This window comes from Empidonax traillii, unplaced genomic scaffold (assembly GCF_003031625.1).
Source record: "Empidonax traillii isolate 1590-97213 ecotype Southwest subspecies unplaced genomic scaffold, ASM303162v1 scaffold1356:size330773, whole genome shotgun sequence".
NCBI lineage: Eukaryota > Metazoa > Chordata > Aves > Passeriformes > Tyrannidae > Empidonax > Empidonax traillii.
In genome coordinates this window covers 65,095-83,439 of record NW_020956549.1, presented here as the reverse complement: position 1 = coordinate 83,439, position 18,345 = coordinate 65,095, and the positions used below count along the sequence as shown (strand labels likewise).

The 18,345-nt window shown below is 47.5% G+C and overlaps 1 protein-coding gene across 4 annotated transcripts in view; it reads right to left on the bottom strand.

Annotated features, from left to right (window-relative positions):
* Nucleotides 1-2,699: 2,699 nt before the first annotated feature.
* Nucleotides 2,700-18,345, bottom strand: part of LOC114069765 (lethal(3)malignant brain tumor-like protein 4) — a 28,597-nt gene continuing 12,951 nt past the window's right edge. For 3 of the 4 annotated variants that reach the window (XM_027906781.1, XM_027906782.1, XM_027906784.1), the window contains 9 exons: nt 17,269-17,383; nt 17,053-17,152; nt 16,163-16,342; nt 15,702-15,740; nt 14,733-14,864; nt 14,292-14,353; nt 11,830-11,996; nt 7,330-7,392; nt 2,700-4,073 (listed from right to left, as the gene is read on the bottom strand). In XM_027906781.1, the coding sequence (XP_027762582.1) occupies nt 3,945-4,073; nt 7,330-7,392; nt 11,830-11,996; nt 14,292-14,353; nt 14,733-14,864; nt 15,702-15,740; nt 16,163-16,342; nt 17,053-17,152; nt 17,269-17,383 (987 nt within the window). In that variant the 3' untranslated portion in view covers nt 2,700-3,944. The remainder of the gene's footprint in view (nt 4,074-7,329; nt 7,393-11,829; nt 11,997-14,291; nt 14,354-14,732; nt 14,865-15,701; nt 15,741-16,162; nt 16,343-17,052; nt 17,153-17,268; nt 17,384-18,345) is intronic. The other variant, XM_027906783.1, reaches the window with a different exon arrangement.

Below are 18,345 nucleotides of genomic sequence, written 5' to 3'. Positions count from 1 at the left end.
CCCTGCCCAGCCCCAGCCCCAGCCCCAGAATGAACCAACCAGCTCGGAACTTTTATATTAATTTTATTCACATTTCCAGAGGAAAGCATCTGGTGGAGTGCAAGGGCATGGCTAGCGTGGAAAAGCTCAAGTATTTGGTTTAAAACAGGCAAACATTCCCGAGGCTGAGCCGAGCCCTGCTCCCTTCCCCTGCACGTGTTTCCAGTTCAAGTAACAGGAATCTCCAAAATAAGCTGGCTCATCACATGATGGAGGGGATGTCAGAAACTTTAAAGCTCCCTGTGGTAAAAAAAATCCCTAAGCAGGGCATGAAAGAAGCAGGCAGGAAATCTTGTCCAGCTGAACGAGCTTATCCCTGGGCTCAGTGGTGGGTTTTTCCCTCTGGATGAAGAGTTTTGCTGCCACTGTCCAACCTTAATGGGATTCATTACCCAGAGCTGGAATTTGCTGCTACTGGATTACAAGGATGATCATTGGTGATGGCACAGAAAAATTCCAACAGGACCTCAGACCGAGGAGAAGAAGAGGAAAGGACAAAAAAAAAAGGTTTCAAAAAAACAGGGATGCAGGAAATAAAACAGAGCCAGGAATAAGATCCACTTGGAGAACTGAAACTTCCCAATTTCTCTGCCAGCCCAAGGGATTTTGTCACAGCTCTGGGTGGTTTCTGAGGAATATATTTGTATTTCTAAGCAGTTCCTGTGTTCAGCTGGGCCAACAACTCGTTCCTGCTGACATCCAGCAGACCCCAAATCCTCCCAACCCCAGCTGGAATGAACCAGCCTCAGCTTTGTTCCCCTCAGAGCCACAACTTTGGGTTTTGGTTTGGTGTTTTTTTTTTTTTTTTTGCTTCAAAGTGCACGTTTCGAATTAGACAACAAGGCATCAGACAAACCAAAGGCATCTGCAGAGCCCTGGCCTGGAGCAGGGCTGGGAACAGGCCTGGAGCAGAGCTTGGCAGCAGGAACAACTCACCGGGACACACGGGAAAGGAATGGCATCAGCAACCCAGGAATTCCTAAGTTATGGGGCTAAAAAGTGGTTTAGTTGGTTTAGTTGTTTGGGTTTTTTTCTGTCTTGTAAATATTAGTGAGTTTTTAAATCTTTTTGCCCGGTGAAGTCGCTGGATTTTATTGGAATACAGCTATATTTGGGAAAGGAGCGGGGAATAGATGTGTGCACATTCTTGCTTGCTCTGCAAAGACAATTATCAGATTACAAAAAAAAGGCACAAGAAGCACATTCCTCCTTCTTCCAGCCCTAAAAGGTTCCTCCTTCCCCCCCTGCTGAAAGCACTGTGCTGGCTGTCACTGAACAACCTCCAAGAACACATTTTCCTCTTTGATCCAGCTGGCTTGGAAGCCCCAAGGATTAAAGATTTCTCTTCTGTTTGAATAATTTCACTGACTAGAATCTCATTGCTTGTTTAACCGATTCTCTTCATCCTCCATCTATATATAGTCAAAAGAAATGAAATTAATATTATATTTTGGCTCAGTGCTAGAGGCAATCTGCTGTCCCCCAACTCAGGTTCCCGAAGGGAGGAGGTGAAACAGAAAATCTGGCAGGACCTGCTTGTTAGGAACAAGAGAGAGGCAAAATTGCACTCACCCCACCTGGCTGGGTGTCACAGAGGGGGAAACTGGAGCAAGGAAAGGCTCAGGGTTATTTAGCAAGCCAGTGGAGAGCCAGGAATAAAACAGTCCAGCTCTGGATCCTCTGCTCCACTTGTCAAGAAGCGATTTTGCTCTGCCCAGGAGGCGAGTTCTGTCTGAGCCCAGGACATGCCACTTGCAATTCAAGTCTTCACGTTGATGCTGGATGTGCAGAGCAGGATAAAGGAATGGGACTCTTTGGTGAATAGCCTGGTTATCAAGACTAAAAAAAATTTATTTTAATAAATTAATAGATTCATCTCTTGCCTAGTTGTTACCACTGCAGTGAATTTCTCTCCTGCAGCTGCCTGGCTGATATTTAAGGTTTCAGTTATTAAACATCCCACCTACCCTGTGTCTTCCCTGTGGAGGCTTAAACTCCTTAACAATCTTATAAAAAATAAAGTGTGGAAACAAACTTCTCTAAACGATTATCCCAGGACTGAATGGCTTCAGTGGGGTGGGTTCTGCTCTGTTTACAATTCTAAGGAACTTCCTACTTCAGGCAAGTCAGCAGGACCTTCCCAGCAGCTGAAGGTTGGACAAAGGACGTGGGGGATGAGGGAAGGTCCAAGTGCATTCCTTGTGTCACCACGTGGCCATGGGCAGTGGGTTCACCCTGTTCCCAGTGGCTCTGGGGAAGCAACCCTGCTGGCAGAGATGCCAAGGGAGTTTGAGGCGCCTATGGATGGATGGATCATGCCATCATGCAGTGCCCTGAGAGATTCCCACAGCCCTGGCAGAGGTGAGCACGCCTCTGGCACTTGGAAGGGCTCCCACATGCAGGATTCAGGCTGGCAGCTCTGGAGGAAGGGCTGTGAGGGATGTGTGGGCTAAGGTGGTCCTGGATAAACTCCAGAACAGCCAAATATCTCAGGGAGAGCCTCCAGAGGGGGAAGCAGGAGCTGCTGTGCTGCCAGGCAGGAGCAGGAACACCGAGGTGCTCACCAAGGTTCCCGTGGGGACAGGGCAGCTCGGGAAGGAATGGTGTGGAAACCCCATCCAGGATGTCCCAGTCCCATGGGAATGCTCTTAAAACTGGCTCTGAGCAGAGCAAGAAAGTCTTGTGCTCCCCCCCCACCAGGAGAGCACAGGCTGCCTGCACAGGGACACAGGCTGTGCTCCCTTTCCTGATGCACCTCAGCTCTTTTGGGAAGTGATTCCCACCCCATTTCACTGTCTGTTTAAGCCCTGATTCCTCTCCAATCCAACTTCCCTGGATGTGTGCTCTGCCTGCCTTCCCTCCCTCCAGGACAGGCAGAGGAGATGCTGCCCTGCCCCACAGGACCCTCCAAAGTCCCACTCGAGGGGAGAAGGGGCAAAGCACAACTCATCAGTCTGGATTGGCCAAAAGAAAAGCCATTTGTTTCTAGGAAATCTGTTTACACACACACACACTGTGGCCACTGCTGGGTTTCCAACCCCTATTCCCAGCTTTTGGCTGACAGTGCAGAGGACAAGAACAAGCCCAACCAGTCCCCAAGTGCTCCTGATTGTGCCATTTTGCCAGAAAATGTTCCTGGCCCAGAGAGCAGCTGCATAAAAGCACTGAGGGGGAACTACAGCTAAAACATTTACCTTTGCCTCCTGTGGGGGATTCCTTTATGGGATCGTTTCCTCCCCAAAGCCCACTCCCACAGGTCCTGGTGAGCTAAATGAGGGCTCTGCTTGCTGGCAGAAGCAATGACTGATGGAAACCCTCTGCCCACACTCCCTTCCTGCTCTGGTTTAAGCCAAGGGGATCAGAACCACCAGGATCAGTAGGAGACACTGGAATTTAACAGTCCTGAAAAGGTCAGCTCCTGAGTCACAGCAGTGAAGGACATGGGGGAGTTGCTTTAAGTGCATCTTTTTCCTCCTTCCTCACTCTCTCTCTTACACACACAGGACACGTTGAACTCGCTGGGGATCACTCAGTCTCTCTTTCAGGCACTATCATGGACACAGAGTCAGTTTTACTCCAAGCTTTCCTCCTGCTCCTGCAGCTCCACCAATGCTACCCTGGATTCCCCTTAGAACCGGAGGTTTCTTCTCCATCTCCAAAAGAGATTGATATATCAAAACCAAATTCAATTACAAAATATAATAATAATAATAATAATAATCCTCTTCTTGGAAGTGAAGCTGCCCCATATTCCAGACTGTGGCAGGATTTTTTTTTATAACCTCAAAATATTTGGACCAAGTTGTACTTAAAATACATCCGAGTCCCCGGGCATGTTGGAATGCTCACAGCTGAAGGCCCATTCCCCGTGAATTCCCTCTGGGATGCGCCCAAAGGGGCTCCTCTCAGTTGTCTTCTGCAGATTTGAACATGAGGATGGCGTTGTAGATCTTCAGGGCAGGGCCCAGCTTGATGCTGAGGATTTTAACGATGTCGTTCTGCTTGAGGAGCAGGAAGGCCTCGCCGTCGATCTGCTGGAGGTTGGGACACAACAAAAATAGGGATTAACCAGCAAGGGACAGGCAGGGTTCCCACTTCTGGTCATTCCCTAAAACATCCCACACCCTGGGATCTTCTCAGACACGCTGCCCTTCCCAAGGACCACAGACCTCATCTCGTTTTCCTGCAAACGGAGAAGCCTCAGTTTGTGCTTATGGAGAGACCATGAGGTGCTTCTTCAATAGGATTTAGAGTCACTAGAATTGCTTTAAAAAGCCATAAATCCTACAGCCTATTCACAATCTGTGGCCAGAAATTAGATCAGAAAATCCAGAATGCCAATCTATCCAAGAATTAATATATTCCCCTGATCCAGCACTGTCCCTGCACAGACTCCTCCACCCCTGTTAAAGCTGTTCAGGGTAAAAATTAAAGGCAAACACCCTTTTTTTTTTTGGTCAGTTCTGCTAAAAACCTTCCAGATGAGAACAATCCCTGAGATGTGAACATCTGGCTACTCCCACAACTGGGATGTTTTATGCCCCCAGACAACAAGTCTCTGTTTAAAGGAGAAACAGGAGGCTCTTGTGAAATCCTTTTCAGTGGCACTAACTGGGCTTGCTCAGCACAGGGCAAAAGAAACCGTGTGCTGGATAGACCAAGGCATGGCAAAGTCTGGAAAAATCCACCAGCAAGGAGATATTCAATTAGATGCAAATTAAGCAAGTGATTAACACCCTACCATGTGAAAATCCAGGATGCTCTAGGTAGCAGCGAGTGAAATCATGACATACTATTTTAAGAAGAGGTTAAAAATTTACTTGAGCAAGAACATCCACAGAGACAACACAGATATAATTAATATAAGCCCCAAATGCTGCAGGGAAGAAGCCAAAGATTAATGGACACAGACAAACAATACGTGTCTCCCTAAGTTATTCCATTAAAGTCCATTTACAGGGACTGACAGTGTCTCCTCCTCTCACTTGATGCTCAGCAGTGCAGCAGACAAGGAGGGACACTCAGCCCAGCCAGAATAACAGTTCTGCTATTTTTGTTGCCTTCCCAACTGGAATTTTTTTTTTGGATGTCAATGCCTGGTGCAAGAGGACACACTGAGTAAACTCCTGTAAATATGATTAAATCAAAGAGTGGGAGAGAGGAGATTTGGGTTCCCCACCTCCCATCACACAGGAGACCCTCAGCAAGTTATTTAACCTCCCAGTGAAGTGACTGGGAGGAACTGGGAAGTTGACTCCTCCACTGGGAATGCCAGCAGGGCTCCCAGCCCACAGGTGGCCACACAAAGTCCCTCAATCTGATTTTCAGGCTGCCCAGAGTCCACACTGCTGCAATGAACGTGTTAAAAATAGCTTGAAACAAATGGGGCCTGCTGTTTAAATTAAATAATACAGTCAAGAGGAGCAGAAAACTGCTGGAAAACAGTCCTACATTTCAAAATGCTTTGGAGTCCAATATTATTCCTATGCTTCATTTTCACTGCATTGCCTCACACATGCTTATTTTAAACAGACCTGCCCTGAACTGGACCTAGAAACGAGTCTGGGCTTTATTATTCATTTCTTTGTTCCATCCTATTTGGATGGTTTTTAAAATTCTGTGCACAATTTGTTCTCTTCATTCCTAATGTAAGCAGCAACTTATCCCTGTCCAGCCCCCCCCGCCAAGAGAAGTCTACCAGGGATTTATTTCTCCTGGATGTGGAGCACTCAGAGGCTGATCCCAGCTAATGGACAGTGTGGGGGAGCTCAGCTCTCCTGTCACTCACACCTGTGACTCTGGCCAAAGCCAAGCTGCTAAAAAGGGTTTTTTAATTCCAAACTGACAATTTGGTTTGAGCGTGAACTTGTGAAACAATGCAAGCTCCTCGAATCTGGCACAGGGAATCACACTTGGAGGCTGCAGGAAATAAGGGATTAAAATAGACCACGGCTGTGACACTGTCAGGACTAGAAAGGAGTGGCTGTTGTTTAAATTATGGCCAGGAGAAATAAAATAAAATAAAATACATGGAGAACGGTTGGATTCATTACAAGATTTGCTTGGTACAGTTTATCTAGCACTCTTGCCTCTAAATGCCTCTTCCTTAAAAATCAGGATGCGCCTTTTACACTCAGCTACACTGAAAGATTGGTTCCTTTGAATAAATGTCACTATTCCCACCGTATTCAGTTCAAGATTTGTCACATTATGGACAGTGCTTTCTGCAAGCCTCCATTTCTTTTGCTCTCTGTTTTGTGTGTCTGCATGCTTTTTAAAAGTCGTGGGGGAAGGAAAGCACAGATACATAAATCCACAAAACGCACTGCAGCCTGACTGACCCTGAACAGGAGCCAGCTCTGGAGCAGTGAACTATCACAAACCTGCCCTTTGCAGTCACTGCAGCAGAGCAGGGGAGGAACAGCCCTTCCCTGAGCTCTCACAGCCAGAGCAGGAGCTGTCACAGAGCCGTGGAATGGCTTGGGTTGGAAGGGACCTTAAACCTGTTTCTCCAGCCCTTGTCCCAAGTCCCTCTGCAGCTCTCCTGGAGCCCCTTTAGGCACTGCAAGGGGCTCCACGGTTTCCCTGGAGCTTCTCTTCCCCAGCTGAACATCCCCAGCTCTCCCAGCCTGGCTCCAGAGCAGAGGGGCTCCAATCCTTAGAGCATCTCCATGGCCTCCTCTGGACTCGCTCCAGCAGCTCCACATCCTTCAGATGTTGGTTCCCCGGAGCAGGAGGCAGCTCTGCAGGTGGGGTCCCACCCGAGGCGGGAAGAGCAGAGGGGCTGAATTTCCCCCTCATGTCCTGCCCAGGCTGTGGGACGAGCCCAGGACAAGGTTCATCCATGCAAATTAATCAAGAACCAAGTGCCAAAAACCAGGACAGCCTTATCCCGTGCCTGTGGAGGACACCCAGAAGCCACGCTGGCAGGACACCCTCTGACTTCCCAATCTCTCCCTGTTCAAGGAAAGGTTCTCCTCCTGCTCCCACCCCACGGGGGAAGCCAGCAATTCCTGGGAAAACCCTGTGCCTGCCAGGCTCCCCAGGAGCACATGTCCTCGTTGGAGGCAGCAGATGAGATCCTCCCCACCCCGCTCCAACAGGACATCTTTATAGTGGTGCCAAAGCCACGGCACGACGGGTCCAAGACAGGATGTTCAGCACAAGCTCCCCGGTTGGAACTGCAGGGGGAATTTAAAGCAGCAGGATGCAATTAGCCCTGCTGGAGTTCAGCCTCCCGAATGCCACAGTCTGTGCTCAAAGCCCAGGGCCAGGGCACGCTGCACTTACCTCTTCCCTGAACACAGAGGCTTGTTCCTTGCAGCCAGGTAAACGCTGGATGAAGCTCACCACCTGGAATTCCGGGAAAGGAACACGGACAATTCAGAATGGGAGTTTTTTTAAGCTAAAATTTTTACGACTTTAACACTTAAAACTCTCCCATTAATGAAGGGTTATATTTCTGGGTTGCTGCTGCAACTCCTCTGCGTGTTCTGGTTACCAGCATTAACTGTTCCCTGTTGCCATTTGACCATTTCTCTCCCTGCTTCTCCATTCCTCTAAAAGATCCTCACAAAATCAACGTTATTTTTCCCAGATTAAAAGCTGTGTATGGCTACACTACTTTAAACCTACCCTCAACTTCACTTTCTCTACAGTATTGCTGGAAAGTAAATTTAGGATGAAAAAAGGATTTAGGCAAGTTTCCCAGGATGACATTGCCTGTGAGAGACAAGATAAACCAACTGAATGAGCACTGCTGGTTTACCAACATCCAAAGGCAGGAGAGCTGGGAAGGAAAGGAGTTTATTATTTTGGTTTTATTTAATCCGTGGTGGGTGCACAGGATCCATGGTACCAAGAGGATTAGACAGGTAAAAGTTAATTTTACATTTCACACTAGGGAAAACTTTTCTATGCAGGGAATCTTGTTAACATTTGGAATAATCTCCCTGGAGACCTGGGTTACATTATATAACACTAAGGAGTGCAAGGAGCAGCCCAGGATGAATTAATGTGTATTGTCTTCTCCAGCTGTAGCTCCACTGGCTCACACAAGATTTGTATATTGAGGCATAATCAGATCAAACATCTCCTGCTAATTGGATGCTCCCTTGCAGGAACAGCTCCTGTTTCATGAGGCACATCCATGTGAGCTGTTACAGATGTGACATCTCCTCCTGTACACAAACAAGCAGCTGGGAGGGGTCCCTGTCAGACACGAGCACCCCTTCAACTCAGGATTGTCAAAGCCTCTCCTAAATCGTGTCACTGCCTCTCCAGCTGATCCCACCACGAGACTGAGAGTCATTCCCTCCCTCTGCCCGTGGGGCTCTCAGTGCCCTCCAGGTTTGCTCTCCCCTGGCAGGAGCAGCTCCGATTCCTGTGTGGCTTCTCTTATGTAACCTGAGAGCAGAGCATCCCTCTCAGTGCTCCACTTAAAGGGAACCCCTAAAATCCACCTCTCCATCCAAATTTTCCCCTGAAGAAGTGCAAACTCCCCATTGTGACCAAATGACAAAAACACCACTTTCCTTTCAAATTGTCCTCACCCCTTATAATTAAACTCCAAATTTAAAATCCTTCTGCAGGGTCTGGTGCCCTTCCAGAATTTAAGAGACAGTTGGGCCCCTCAGGGCAGGAGGCTCTTCAGTGTCTGGCACTGGGAGGCTGGCAGACAGCTCCTGGCAATGACCTGAGCTTGCCTTGCTCCTGTCCTTCCCTGCACAACTGCTGCTGGCTGCTGTCACCGACACCGAGTGACAGACCTTTGATCTGTCCCAGGAGTCGTTTGTGGGAGCTCTCTGTGCCACAGGAGAGGCTTTTTAAGCAAACAGGAGCCCTGGGGTTTACCCAGGGACAGGGAAAAGAGAGGCACAGAGGATGCAAGAGGAGCAAACAGGATGAAGGGTCTCAGAAGGGGAGACAGACCCCGGGTTCCATCGAGCCACAGGGACCTGCCTGGGCCATCAGTGCTGGGCAGGAGAGTCCCCAGACCAAGATGTGGCAGCTGAGGGACAAGGGAGGCTCAGGAGCATGAGGTAAAAACACAGTGACACCACAGGAAACCAACCCAACCCCCCAACAGTGGCAGGGAAGCCCTGAACGCAGGGAAAGGGTGAGGCTGGAGGGGCTCACAGTGAGGAACTGGGACAGGTTGGGAACACAGTGGGATCAAGGCTTTTCCTTTGAGGAGGTGAATGCCTGCCAGCCCTTCCTGCTCCATTTTAAAGGGAATCCCTAAAATCCACATCTCCATCAGGCAGTGGCTCCAAATTTTCTCCTGCAGAAGTACAAACTCCTATTACAAACCAGCAACAAAATACTGCTTTCCTTTTGTAAGGAATGGAGAAATGGGAGAAACAGATCCTTGTAACCACCCCAGTGCTCCCAGAGCTGTCTGCTGGAAGCTCTTACACTCCCAGTGCACATTAGGAAAGGAAAAGGGGTAGAAAAAGAGCTGAAAACACCTCAGAAACTCCATGTGACCCATTTGGAAGGTGCTGATGTGATCCCAGATGTGACACACTGAGATCAGCACTGGATTTATACCCCTGGGTGGCAAATGCCTGTCTCCCACTGCACCCCTGGGCCAGCTCCTGCAGGACTGACACCTCTCCTGAGGCCACCAGTGACAAGCTGGGCTTAACTGGGATTTAAAAACCCAAAAGCACTTGGCACAAGGACAGTCCCCCCCCCTCCAAGGTATTAACAATGATGCAGGATTAACTAATGAACAATACAACTGCAGCACATCTTAATGTTCTTCCGTGAGTCAATACGCTGTGCTCTAAAAACATGACAGGAAGCTTTCAATAAATACCAAAGCTGCATTAAAGTAACTCCTCTTGTTGCCTGCTCAGTGTTAGCAGGAGTTTCTTTGCTGGAGGGCCCCTAAATGCTGCTGCTGCTCTGCCATTTCAGCTGTTCTCAACCAGCAGAGAATTAAAGCAACATTTTTTTTTCCCCTTTATGTGGGTTTTATAAAATAAAAACAGTTCTTTAGCCCGAAACCAGAGGAGAATTTTACACCCTCTTGTTTCAGATCAGCAAAACGGGCTCCTTTGTGCAGCAGAGTTCAAAGCACAACCCAAAGGCAAATGTTTGCCCTGCAGGAAGATGTTGGGAGCCCAAATGCCGACAGACCAAATGTACTCTGGACTCCCTAAAACACAGCAAGCCCTGCTGCTTTCATCTCCCAGACCTGAGGCTTCACTGCACTGCACATGCTGATCCTGCAAGTGCTCAGACAGAGCCCAGATTTGATTCCTCTGGGAATCTGTGATGAACATAATTTGCAAAACCAGACCCCCTTTATTGAAATGCAACACAAAAACCCGTAATGACTTCAGCCAGTCGGTTGTGGGGCTGCAACTGAGCTTTTTAACGTGCCAATCACACTGCTACTGGCAGCCAAAACTTCCTCAGTTGTTTCAGGCTGCAGCACAGAGTTCAGGGTATTCTGGGGTAGAATCACTATATCCAGTGCCCTCCATCCATGTCCTGTGGTCCCTGCTTACACTCATCTCTTATCAAACTAATATCCCAGATAAATTTGCCCAGCAGTTGCTTTAAAGGTCAACTGCAAAGGACAAATTTTATTTGGCTTGGATTCTGCCACTGTACTTCCACATGAACCAGCCTCCCTGTTTTATCCAAAAGAAAGAGATTTTGATTATCATGTCAGAGGATTAACTGCTTCTGACTTTATTGATTTGCTAAGAGACCTTTTGGACAAATCATTGGAAGCTTTTTCAAAAGGACAGGAAGAGCAAATCTTCATTACAAAGAAAGAAACAAGCAAAAAACCAAAAACAAAACCAAAAAAACAGAACAAAAAACCACCACAAAAACTAAGTTTTAAAACAGTAACCCTAATTGTTCTGTCCCCTTCCCAGCTGCTGTGGTTCCCATCTCCCACATCACTGCAATCCCCCCAGACTCCCAGCAGTGCTCCAGCACGAACAGCAAAGTCAAATTGGATTTATCTGATGCTAAGAGGCACTTGGGGAAAATGCACTTTCTGCAAGTCTCTGAAGATCCTCTCTGCATCACCACGAGCAGCACCTTTCTCCTGCTCTGCAGATTCCCTGCATCCTTGCAAGCACAACACTACAGCACATTCCTCTTGGATTAAATGCCCTGCAATTAAGTGCCAGCATCCAAATTGTCACCACTTCCCCAGCACAGAGACAAATATTATTTATGCCCAAGGCATCGAGGCAAAAACCAACTACTCAGCACACAAAACACTCCGGGTTTTCACACACCACCTAATTACAGGAGACATCTCCAGAGCTGCAGAGACACATCCCCAGCTGCACAGATACCTCTGCCAGAAATCAGGTCAGGCTGTGGGCAGTTTTGTCCCAGGGGAATCAGGCAGGAAGATGCAGGAGGAGTGGGCATGCACAGTTTGGAATTCTCTGCAAGAAAGTGAATCAGCAGCAAAGCCACGGGAGAGGGGGAGGGAGATCAGAGAGGAAGGGAATCTGCTGTCAGATGGATGCATCAGGCCTGAGGACTGAGAGATCAAGGGCTAAATAAACAAACAAAGGGAGGGAGGGGAGGGAGAGAATCCTATGCAAGCTGTGGATACCAGAGGGTTAACAGGGATCCTTCCCTGATAAAGGGACTTGGGGGGAACTTCCAGCTGAGTCAGCTGTGGCACACGCACAGCAAGCAGAGGAGGAAAGGGAAGAAAATAAAGATGTCTCCCAATTAGCACTCCAGAGGAGGAGGGTGCTGGCTTTCCTGCAGCCCAGGAGAGCAGAAGAACAGGGAACTCACCTCTTCCACAGTCCATTTGGCAACTTGTTTGGCCGTGAGGCCCGAGACCTCTGGCAAGAGCCTGCAGTGCTGCTCCCAGAAGAGATGGAGCCGGTGGGTCGGGTTAGAGGCCAGGGAAGGCATGAAGATGGACTGGTGGAGGGCCTGCTGGAGATCCAAATCAGGGCCTGGAAAAGGAAAGGAAGACAAGTCAGAGCCAGGCTCCAAGTAGGAGCAATTACAGAGCAGGAGGGAGGGTCACAGTCTGGAGAAGGGAGCAAGGCAGGGTGGTCAGGGGGGGCCAGACAAGGCACACTGAGCTTCCAGGCTGTCCTTCCCACCCTCCTGAGCAGGAGAGAGGGGAAAAAAAAGAGATAAGATTGCCAGGCTGGAGGCTTTATCGTCAGCTTCTTCCCTGGAAAATGATGTCATGCTGCTAGCAGAGAAGATGTTTGCAGCCTTTTATTGACAAGGTGGAGGAGTTCTGGTAACAGCATCTTCGGCTGGGAACTGATGGCACAGTTCCAGCTCCCAGCTGGAGCCAGCCTGGGAAGGGCTCTGTGCCTGCCAGCCCGTGGCCTGGGCTCGCTCCTGGGGAGACTCCCAGGCCAGGAGTGCTGCCTGTTACCTCCAGACATCAACTCCCTCCTCATGTGTCAAGTGACGGAAGCTTTAAAAACCAAGACAGAAAAAAAAAAAAAAAGAGAGAGAGAGAGGAAGAAATCACCCCTCCCTAATGAGATCACTGGAGCAGTGCAGAGTCATGGTCCTGCAGGGATGTGCTGCTTATACAACAGGAAGCCAGGCAGAGGATGGAAACAAGCTGGGAAACATTCCTGGGGTTGAGGGCGGTCAGGGTGGGCTGCCCCCAGCCCCTGCCTGCCCGGCGCCATCCCGCGGCAGCCACACGGCATTCCCGATTTATCCCTCCCTTTGGGAGGGATCCCTGCCTTCCCTGAGCCTGGAGCAGCTGCCTCAGCTCAGTGGGCTGGGGTGTCAGACCTGTGGGGAGTGCCAGTCACTACCTGGAAAGCACAAAGGAAAATAGCAGAGTATTAACCCCCCAGATTTCCATGGTTTTCCAGCACTGGAGGTAAAGCTTGTTCTGGGGAATGGTCACTGCCCTTGTCCTGAGGGTCACCTCATCTCCATGTCCCTAAAGGAAGCGGGACAGCACTGAATGTTATCAAATTTCTAATAATGAGACCAAGGGAGGGTTTAAAACAAAGAAAGTCTGAGTAAGAGCTGCTCAGTTCAGGAGCTCCTGGGGAGAACAAGGCACAGACATGTCCCCCACTCCTCCCATGTCCCACTGTCCTTGTCCCCACCTCTCCCTGCTCCACGAGGTCCCACTCGTGCCCAAAGTTTCCCCCACTGCTTCCATCTCATGCCAACTCCTTTCCTCCCCTAAGCCCAAATCCTCGTGCTAAGCACCAAAAGCACCCAAACAAATGACTTTCCCTCTGAGAAAGCAGCAGAGATCTAACAGTTTAAACAGAGCTGGGCTGGAAGCTCCGGGTAGCTGTGACATTACAGGGCAGTGGATTATTGCTGCATTTCCCTCCCCTGATCTCCATCATCCTGTGTCAGGTGAAGGTGAAATGGATGGTTGGGCAGCTTTCCCTGCCAGCTGTGACTGCAGCTCGGAGCTGGCAGATCCCTCAGCTCTGACTGCAGAACTCAGCACCAGGTAAAAAATATGAGTATTAAAAAATAAATAAATAAATTTAAAAAAAAAAAAAAAAAAAAGCCTAGGCACCTGTCCCAGTTTGTGCCTGCTTAGCTATTTTGGATTGGAGACTTATTACCATGTTAAATCCTCCTAAAAGCCTGGTCAGCTCCGTTCTCTGAAATAGCTTTTTATAGTAAATCTGAAAGTTAAGCATATGGTTTGCTAAAGTGATAGCAGAAAGCTGCTCTGGAAACTTAACCTGTCACGTACCAGGAAAAGTAAAAAAAAAAAAAACCCATTGTTTTTTCCATTTAACATCTTTTTTTTTTCCCCAGTCTTTAAGAAAACCTTAAAAAAAAGTCCCCAAATGATTCAGAATACATTTCTGGACAGCCAGGAGGGTCTAAAAAAAGAAGCTGATGGAACTTAAACTATCTGCCAGGTTTTTAAGCAAGTCTCCCTTGACACTGTGCTGGCTCTGTCAAGGCCTGACATAGGCCATAGACTGTTTGGGAATGAAAACCCTTTCCTTTGCCACTAGAGAAGAGTCTGCAGTGGCACAAGAGCTGCTGCAAATTGTCTTCTCAGTTAATAAATACAAACCTTCACTCTATAAAGTATTAAAACTTTCACTTCTAAGTGATTTTACTCTTTCTCATCATTTTAAAGGAATTAAAAGCACCACTGCCATCACCTCCAGCTTCACCTTGATTGTGGAATCAAAAACCAAAAAAGCTGTGAATTTTTGAATGCTCCTCGTGACTGCAGGGATATGAACACACCAAGAAAAAGGAATAAAAATTTAACCAACCTTTCCCATTGCTTTCCTGTTTCACCAGCTGGAACTTGATATAGGCATGTGAGCACCCAAGCCTGAAAGCAGCAATTACAGAACATTTCAGGTATTACAGAAATGGATGTAATTTCTTCTCTATATAGAGATTAATGGGACTTAAAGAAACTTAAGAGAAACTAAAAAACTTTTCCCTCTTAAAATAAGCAGTAGCACTGCTCCAATCCCAGAGCCATTAAATTCACGGCTGGAACTCAGACTTGAGTTCGCTGCAGGGAAAGAGAGGGCCAAAAATATTGGGAGGAAGGGAAGAGATTCACCATGTCATCCTAAAGCCCTCTGCTGCCAATCCCTGATCAAACTGTAAGTTGTGATTTACACCTTTACTTCAGATCCAGCAGCAGCATCAAGAAACACGATGGTTAATGCACAAAAATACATCAGGCGGGTCTTATTTACGTTTTTGGGGTGGCTTTGATGTCTGCAGAGGAATCCTCCTCTCCCCAGTCTCTCTCCTGACTGTTTTCAGACTGCTCTGATGGAGTGTGAACGCTGCTCTGACACCACTTCTCACCGTCTGGTGCAGCTTTTCTGGGAAGAAACACAAATGACAGGAGCTGAGCTGGCACCCTCTCCGCTCCCTTCTCCCACCGGAGAGCAGAGCTGGCTGCTCCTTCCAAGTGAGAGCAGCAACTACCATCTAGTGGTGGAACTTTCCCTCCCCACGAGTCACAAAGTGCCTTGTTACTCCTCTGCATGGACTGGGAGAGATGCTGGGAAATAAATCAGGCTCTGTGGACTCGGGCTCTGATCCCGCAGGAACCCACCGTGTAATGGGGAAAGCCAGGGATTTAAGATTTCTGAATCCTGATACCTCTGGATAATGTTTAAGAACCTCCATGACTAAGTTTGATGCATCAACTGAGCTACAGAGTTGGCCAAGGAAGGACAAGCAGCAGAGTGTTACCAGATTTACAGGCTGAATTCAGACCTCCCACTAGGAGGAAATGAAATAAATACTTAGAAGAACAGAAATATATCACAATTCTAGAATGATGTTCATTCTGTGAGAATCCCAAATCTCCTGAGGGGGCTTTATGGTAACAGTGCCATTGAAATGCAATCAATTCTGGTGTGAAAATTAGGAAATTAAGTTCTAGTTGGGAGGAGGCAGATGATTCTTTGAGGGGGGGCTCACTCCTTTTTTTCTGGCCAAACAGATCTTGGAAATGTTATAAATCTGAACAAATAGATGAACTTTAAAATACATATAAGCCTTCATACACAACAAACAAGAATAAAAGTATTGCTGGAGTTTGCCCCAGTGAGACTGGATTTGTGAAAACTAAAGATGATCTTAATAAAATCCTTTGTGCCCTGGCCTGTCCCACAACACATTTAACTCCCTCCTGTGCTCCAAGAACTAACCCACAGTTTGCTTCAATGGTGCTCAATTCCAAGAGTTTCCTGTAAGAAAACAAAGTATCTGAAGGAGCTCAACTTGTTTGCCAAGTGATACACACAGAGTCTGGATTGCACTTACAGTTTAATGGTGCAAAATAACCTTGGCCTGACAGTTTTAGGACAGGGGAACGAAGGAAAAGAACATATTTTAAATTGGAACAGCAAGGAAAAATTTATGGAGACAGAATGCAATTTCCTTTGCTGGAATGTGACCAGAGCAGCAGGATTAAGGAATCAAGAAACCTATTAAGGCATATGAGGGTATAAAAGTGCCTTGCTCTGCGTTAAGAGTGTCTGGGGCCACGGGTCAATATTACAGACAGATGAACTCAATGCTCTGCTGCTTCTCTGCCAATTCCGGTGGTTTTTATCCTTGTAAATGGTTTTTTTTCCCCAGTACCTGCCAAGAATAACGTTCAGCTCACCTGGACTGGGGAGAGTCTCCCTGAGAAGACTCCCCTGCTCCCAGCAGGAATGGGGCAGGAGTCTCCAGCCTCTTGGCTTTCTGCATGGTATTCCCAGGGGGAGGTCTCTCCCCGCTCAGCCGGTCCTGTAAGGAGCTCTCTCTGCTGAGGTTCACGTCAGAGTAGGGGCAGCCAACTAACCTGAGACAGAGAAACAAAAACCAGGGAGAGATGACAATGCTTTCCAGTCACACAGCCTTACCAGCAGCCTCAGGCACAGAAATCCATCACAAACCCAGAAAAAAAACACTCAGGGAGATGTTATCACCCACTCTGAGGTGTTGTTAAAGAAGAGCCCGTCCTCTGTCACCTGCTTATTCGAACATCTCATGGAACAAGTGAGTTTGGCAACTTTCACTCTGAAAAATCCAAAGCCCACACTATAAGCTACCAGATCTTCAGACCTCTTACCTGAGATTGTTTTCTTGCTCTTTAAAATAGTTCACTTGAGAAAAACCTTTCCCTTCCAAGAGAAATCAAAAGGCAGAGCACAAAACCTGAGCCAGCTCTCCTCACTCGTAGTTTAATAACCTACTCACACTCTCTCCCTCTTTAATATCTCCTTGCCTGCTGTTCTTGGGTATATTATTTTACAAAAACCCCTCCTTTAGCACTGCTGGAATGCAGAAATTGGAGTGAATTAATATGTTTGCAATGCAGTTCTAATGATTATACTGGTATAAACAGAATTTATGATGAAACAGCACATTTAGACACAAGAGGGAGCTGCAATTGCAGATATAACCACCTCCAGGATAAACACTGAGATCATTTCAGTGCAGTGCAGGTGCTTGTTGCTGCATTATCATTATTAACAGCCCTCAGACTCTCAGAGGATCTCATTTACATACGTGTAATGTGTCCCATATCGTGGTCCCCGGACGTGCCCAATCCCGTGGCAGCCTGGAGTGGGACACACTTGTCCCACTGCTCCCTCTGGATCCTCAGCACCTGAAAATAGAAAATAAATAATAACAATAAAAAAGCAGTTAAACAGATTTGCATGTGAAGAGCAAAAAGGCACTTAGGGAAACCATCCAGCATCACACTGGGGTGTCTCTGTTTACCTAGAGGGACCTGTAGAGCATGTCCAGTCTTGGCACACCAGCCCACGGGATGGATGTCAGGGCTGTCTGCATCCACCCAGAAATCATAATGAGGGTCCCAACCATCAAAATGGATCTGAAAGAAGCACAGTCTCAGTCAGAGAGACACTTAAGGGCATGACTCAGCTTTTATGTTGACTTCCCCCTCTGTCTCACCTTGCTCAGCTTGGGACTGATTCATTCAGCCTTTCATTTCAATCATTCAGTCAGGCACAATCATCCCTGTGCTCAGTGTAACTCTTTGTTTTCCTGCATCTGTGCTTTACAGAACAACCAGGTTCTGGTGACACACTTGTGTCACCCCACAGACCACAGGCTGCTCTACAGGCAGAGCCCAAAGCTATGCAAACAAACTGATTATTTAATTGTTCTGTTCTCTGAGGATCCCAAAACACCAGAAAAGCCAACAAGTTTGGTGAGTTTTGCAGTGGACAAGCTACAATTTCCTGGTAATAGCTCAGATCCAGGCCAGGTTAACAAAGACTGAAGATCACTGGAGTTTAAAGGCTACTGGGTTGGCTGTGCAGGAAAGTTTCAAATGGATGAATTGAATATCAAGCTACCATATATTAACAAAACTTGGCTTTTGCTCACAGCAAATGAGACTGAGAATCAACTGGATAATGGGAAGTGAACTCCACTCCTGCCCACACAACCACCCTTTGGGAAGGAGACCTGTGGCCAAGGAGCTTCCATCAGTGCAGCCTCAACTTTAGCTGGCTCACACTTAATTTCTCAGAAGCCAAAGCACACCAGATTTTTCTGGCAATATATTTATGTGGAAAGAATTACTTAAGACTCCGTTTATGTTACAAATTCCTACTGGAGAATGAAACCACTTCCCTCACGGACCAGGGTTTAAATTGCTTTGAGTTTTCCTTTAAAGCATGGTAGGGAAAAAAACCCTGTCAGGTATTTTCCCCCCAGCTGAACACTAATGCTGCCTTCAGCCCCAGAGAGCACACAGAAAAACGCCGAGAGAGATGGCAAATCACACTGTCAAGTGTCATTTCAGAGCAGTTACATTAAAAACAGCAA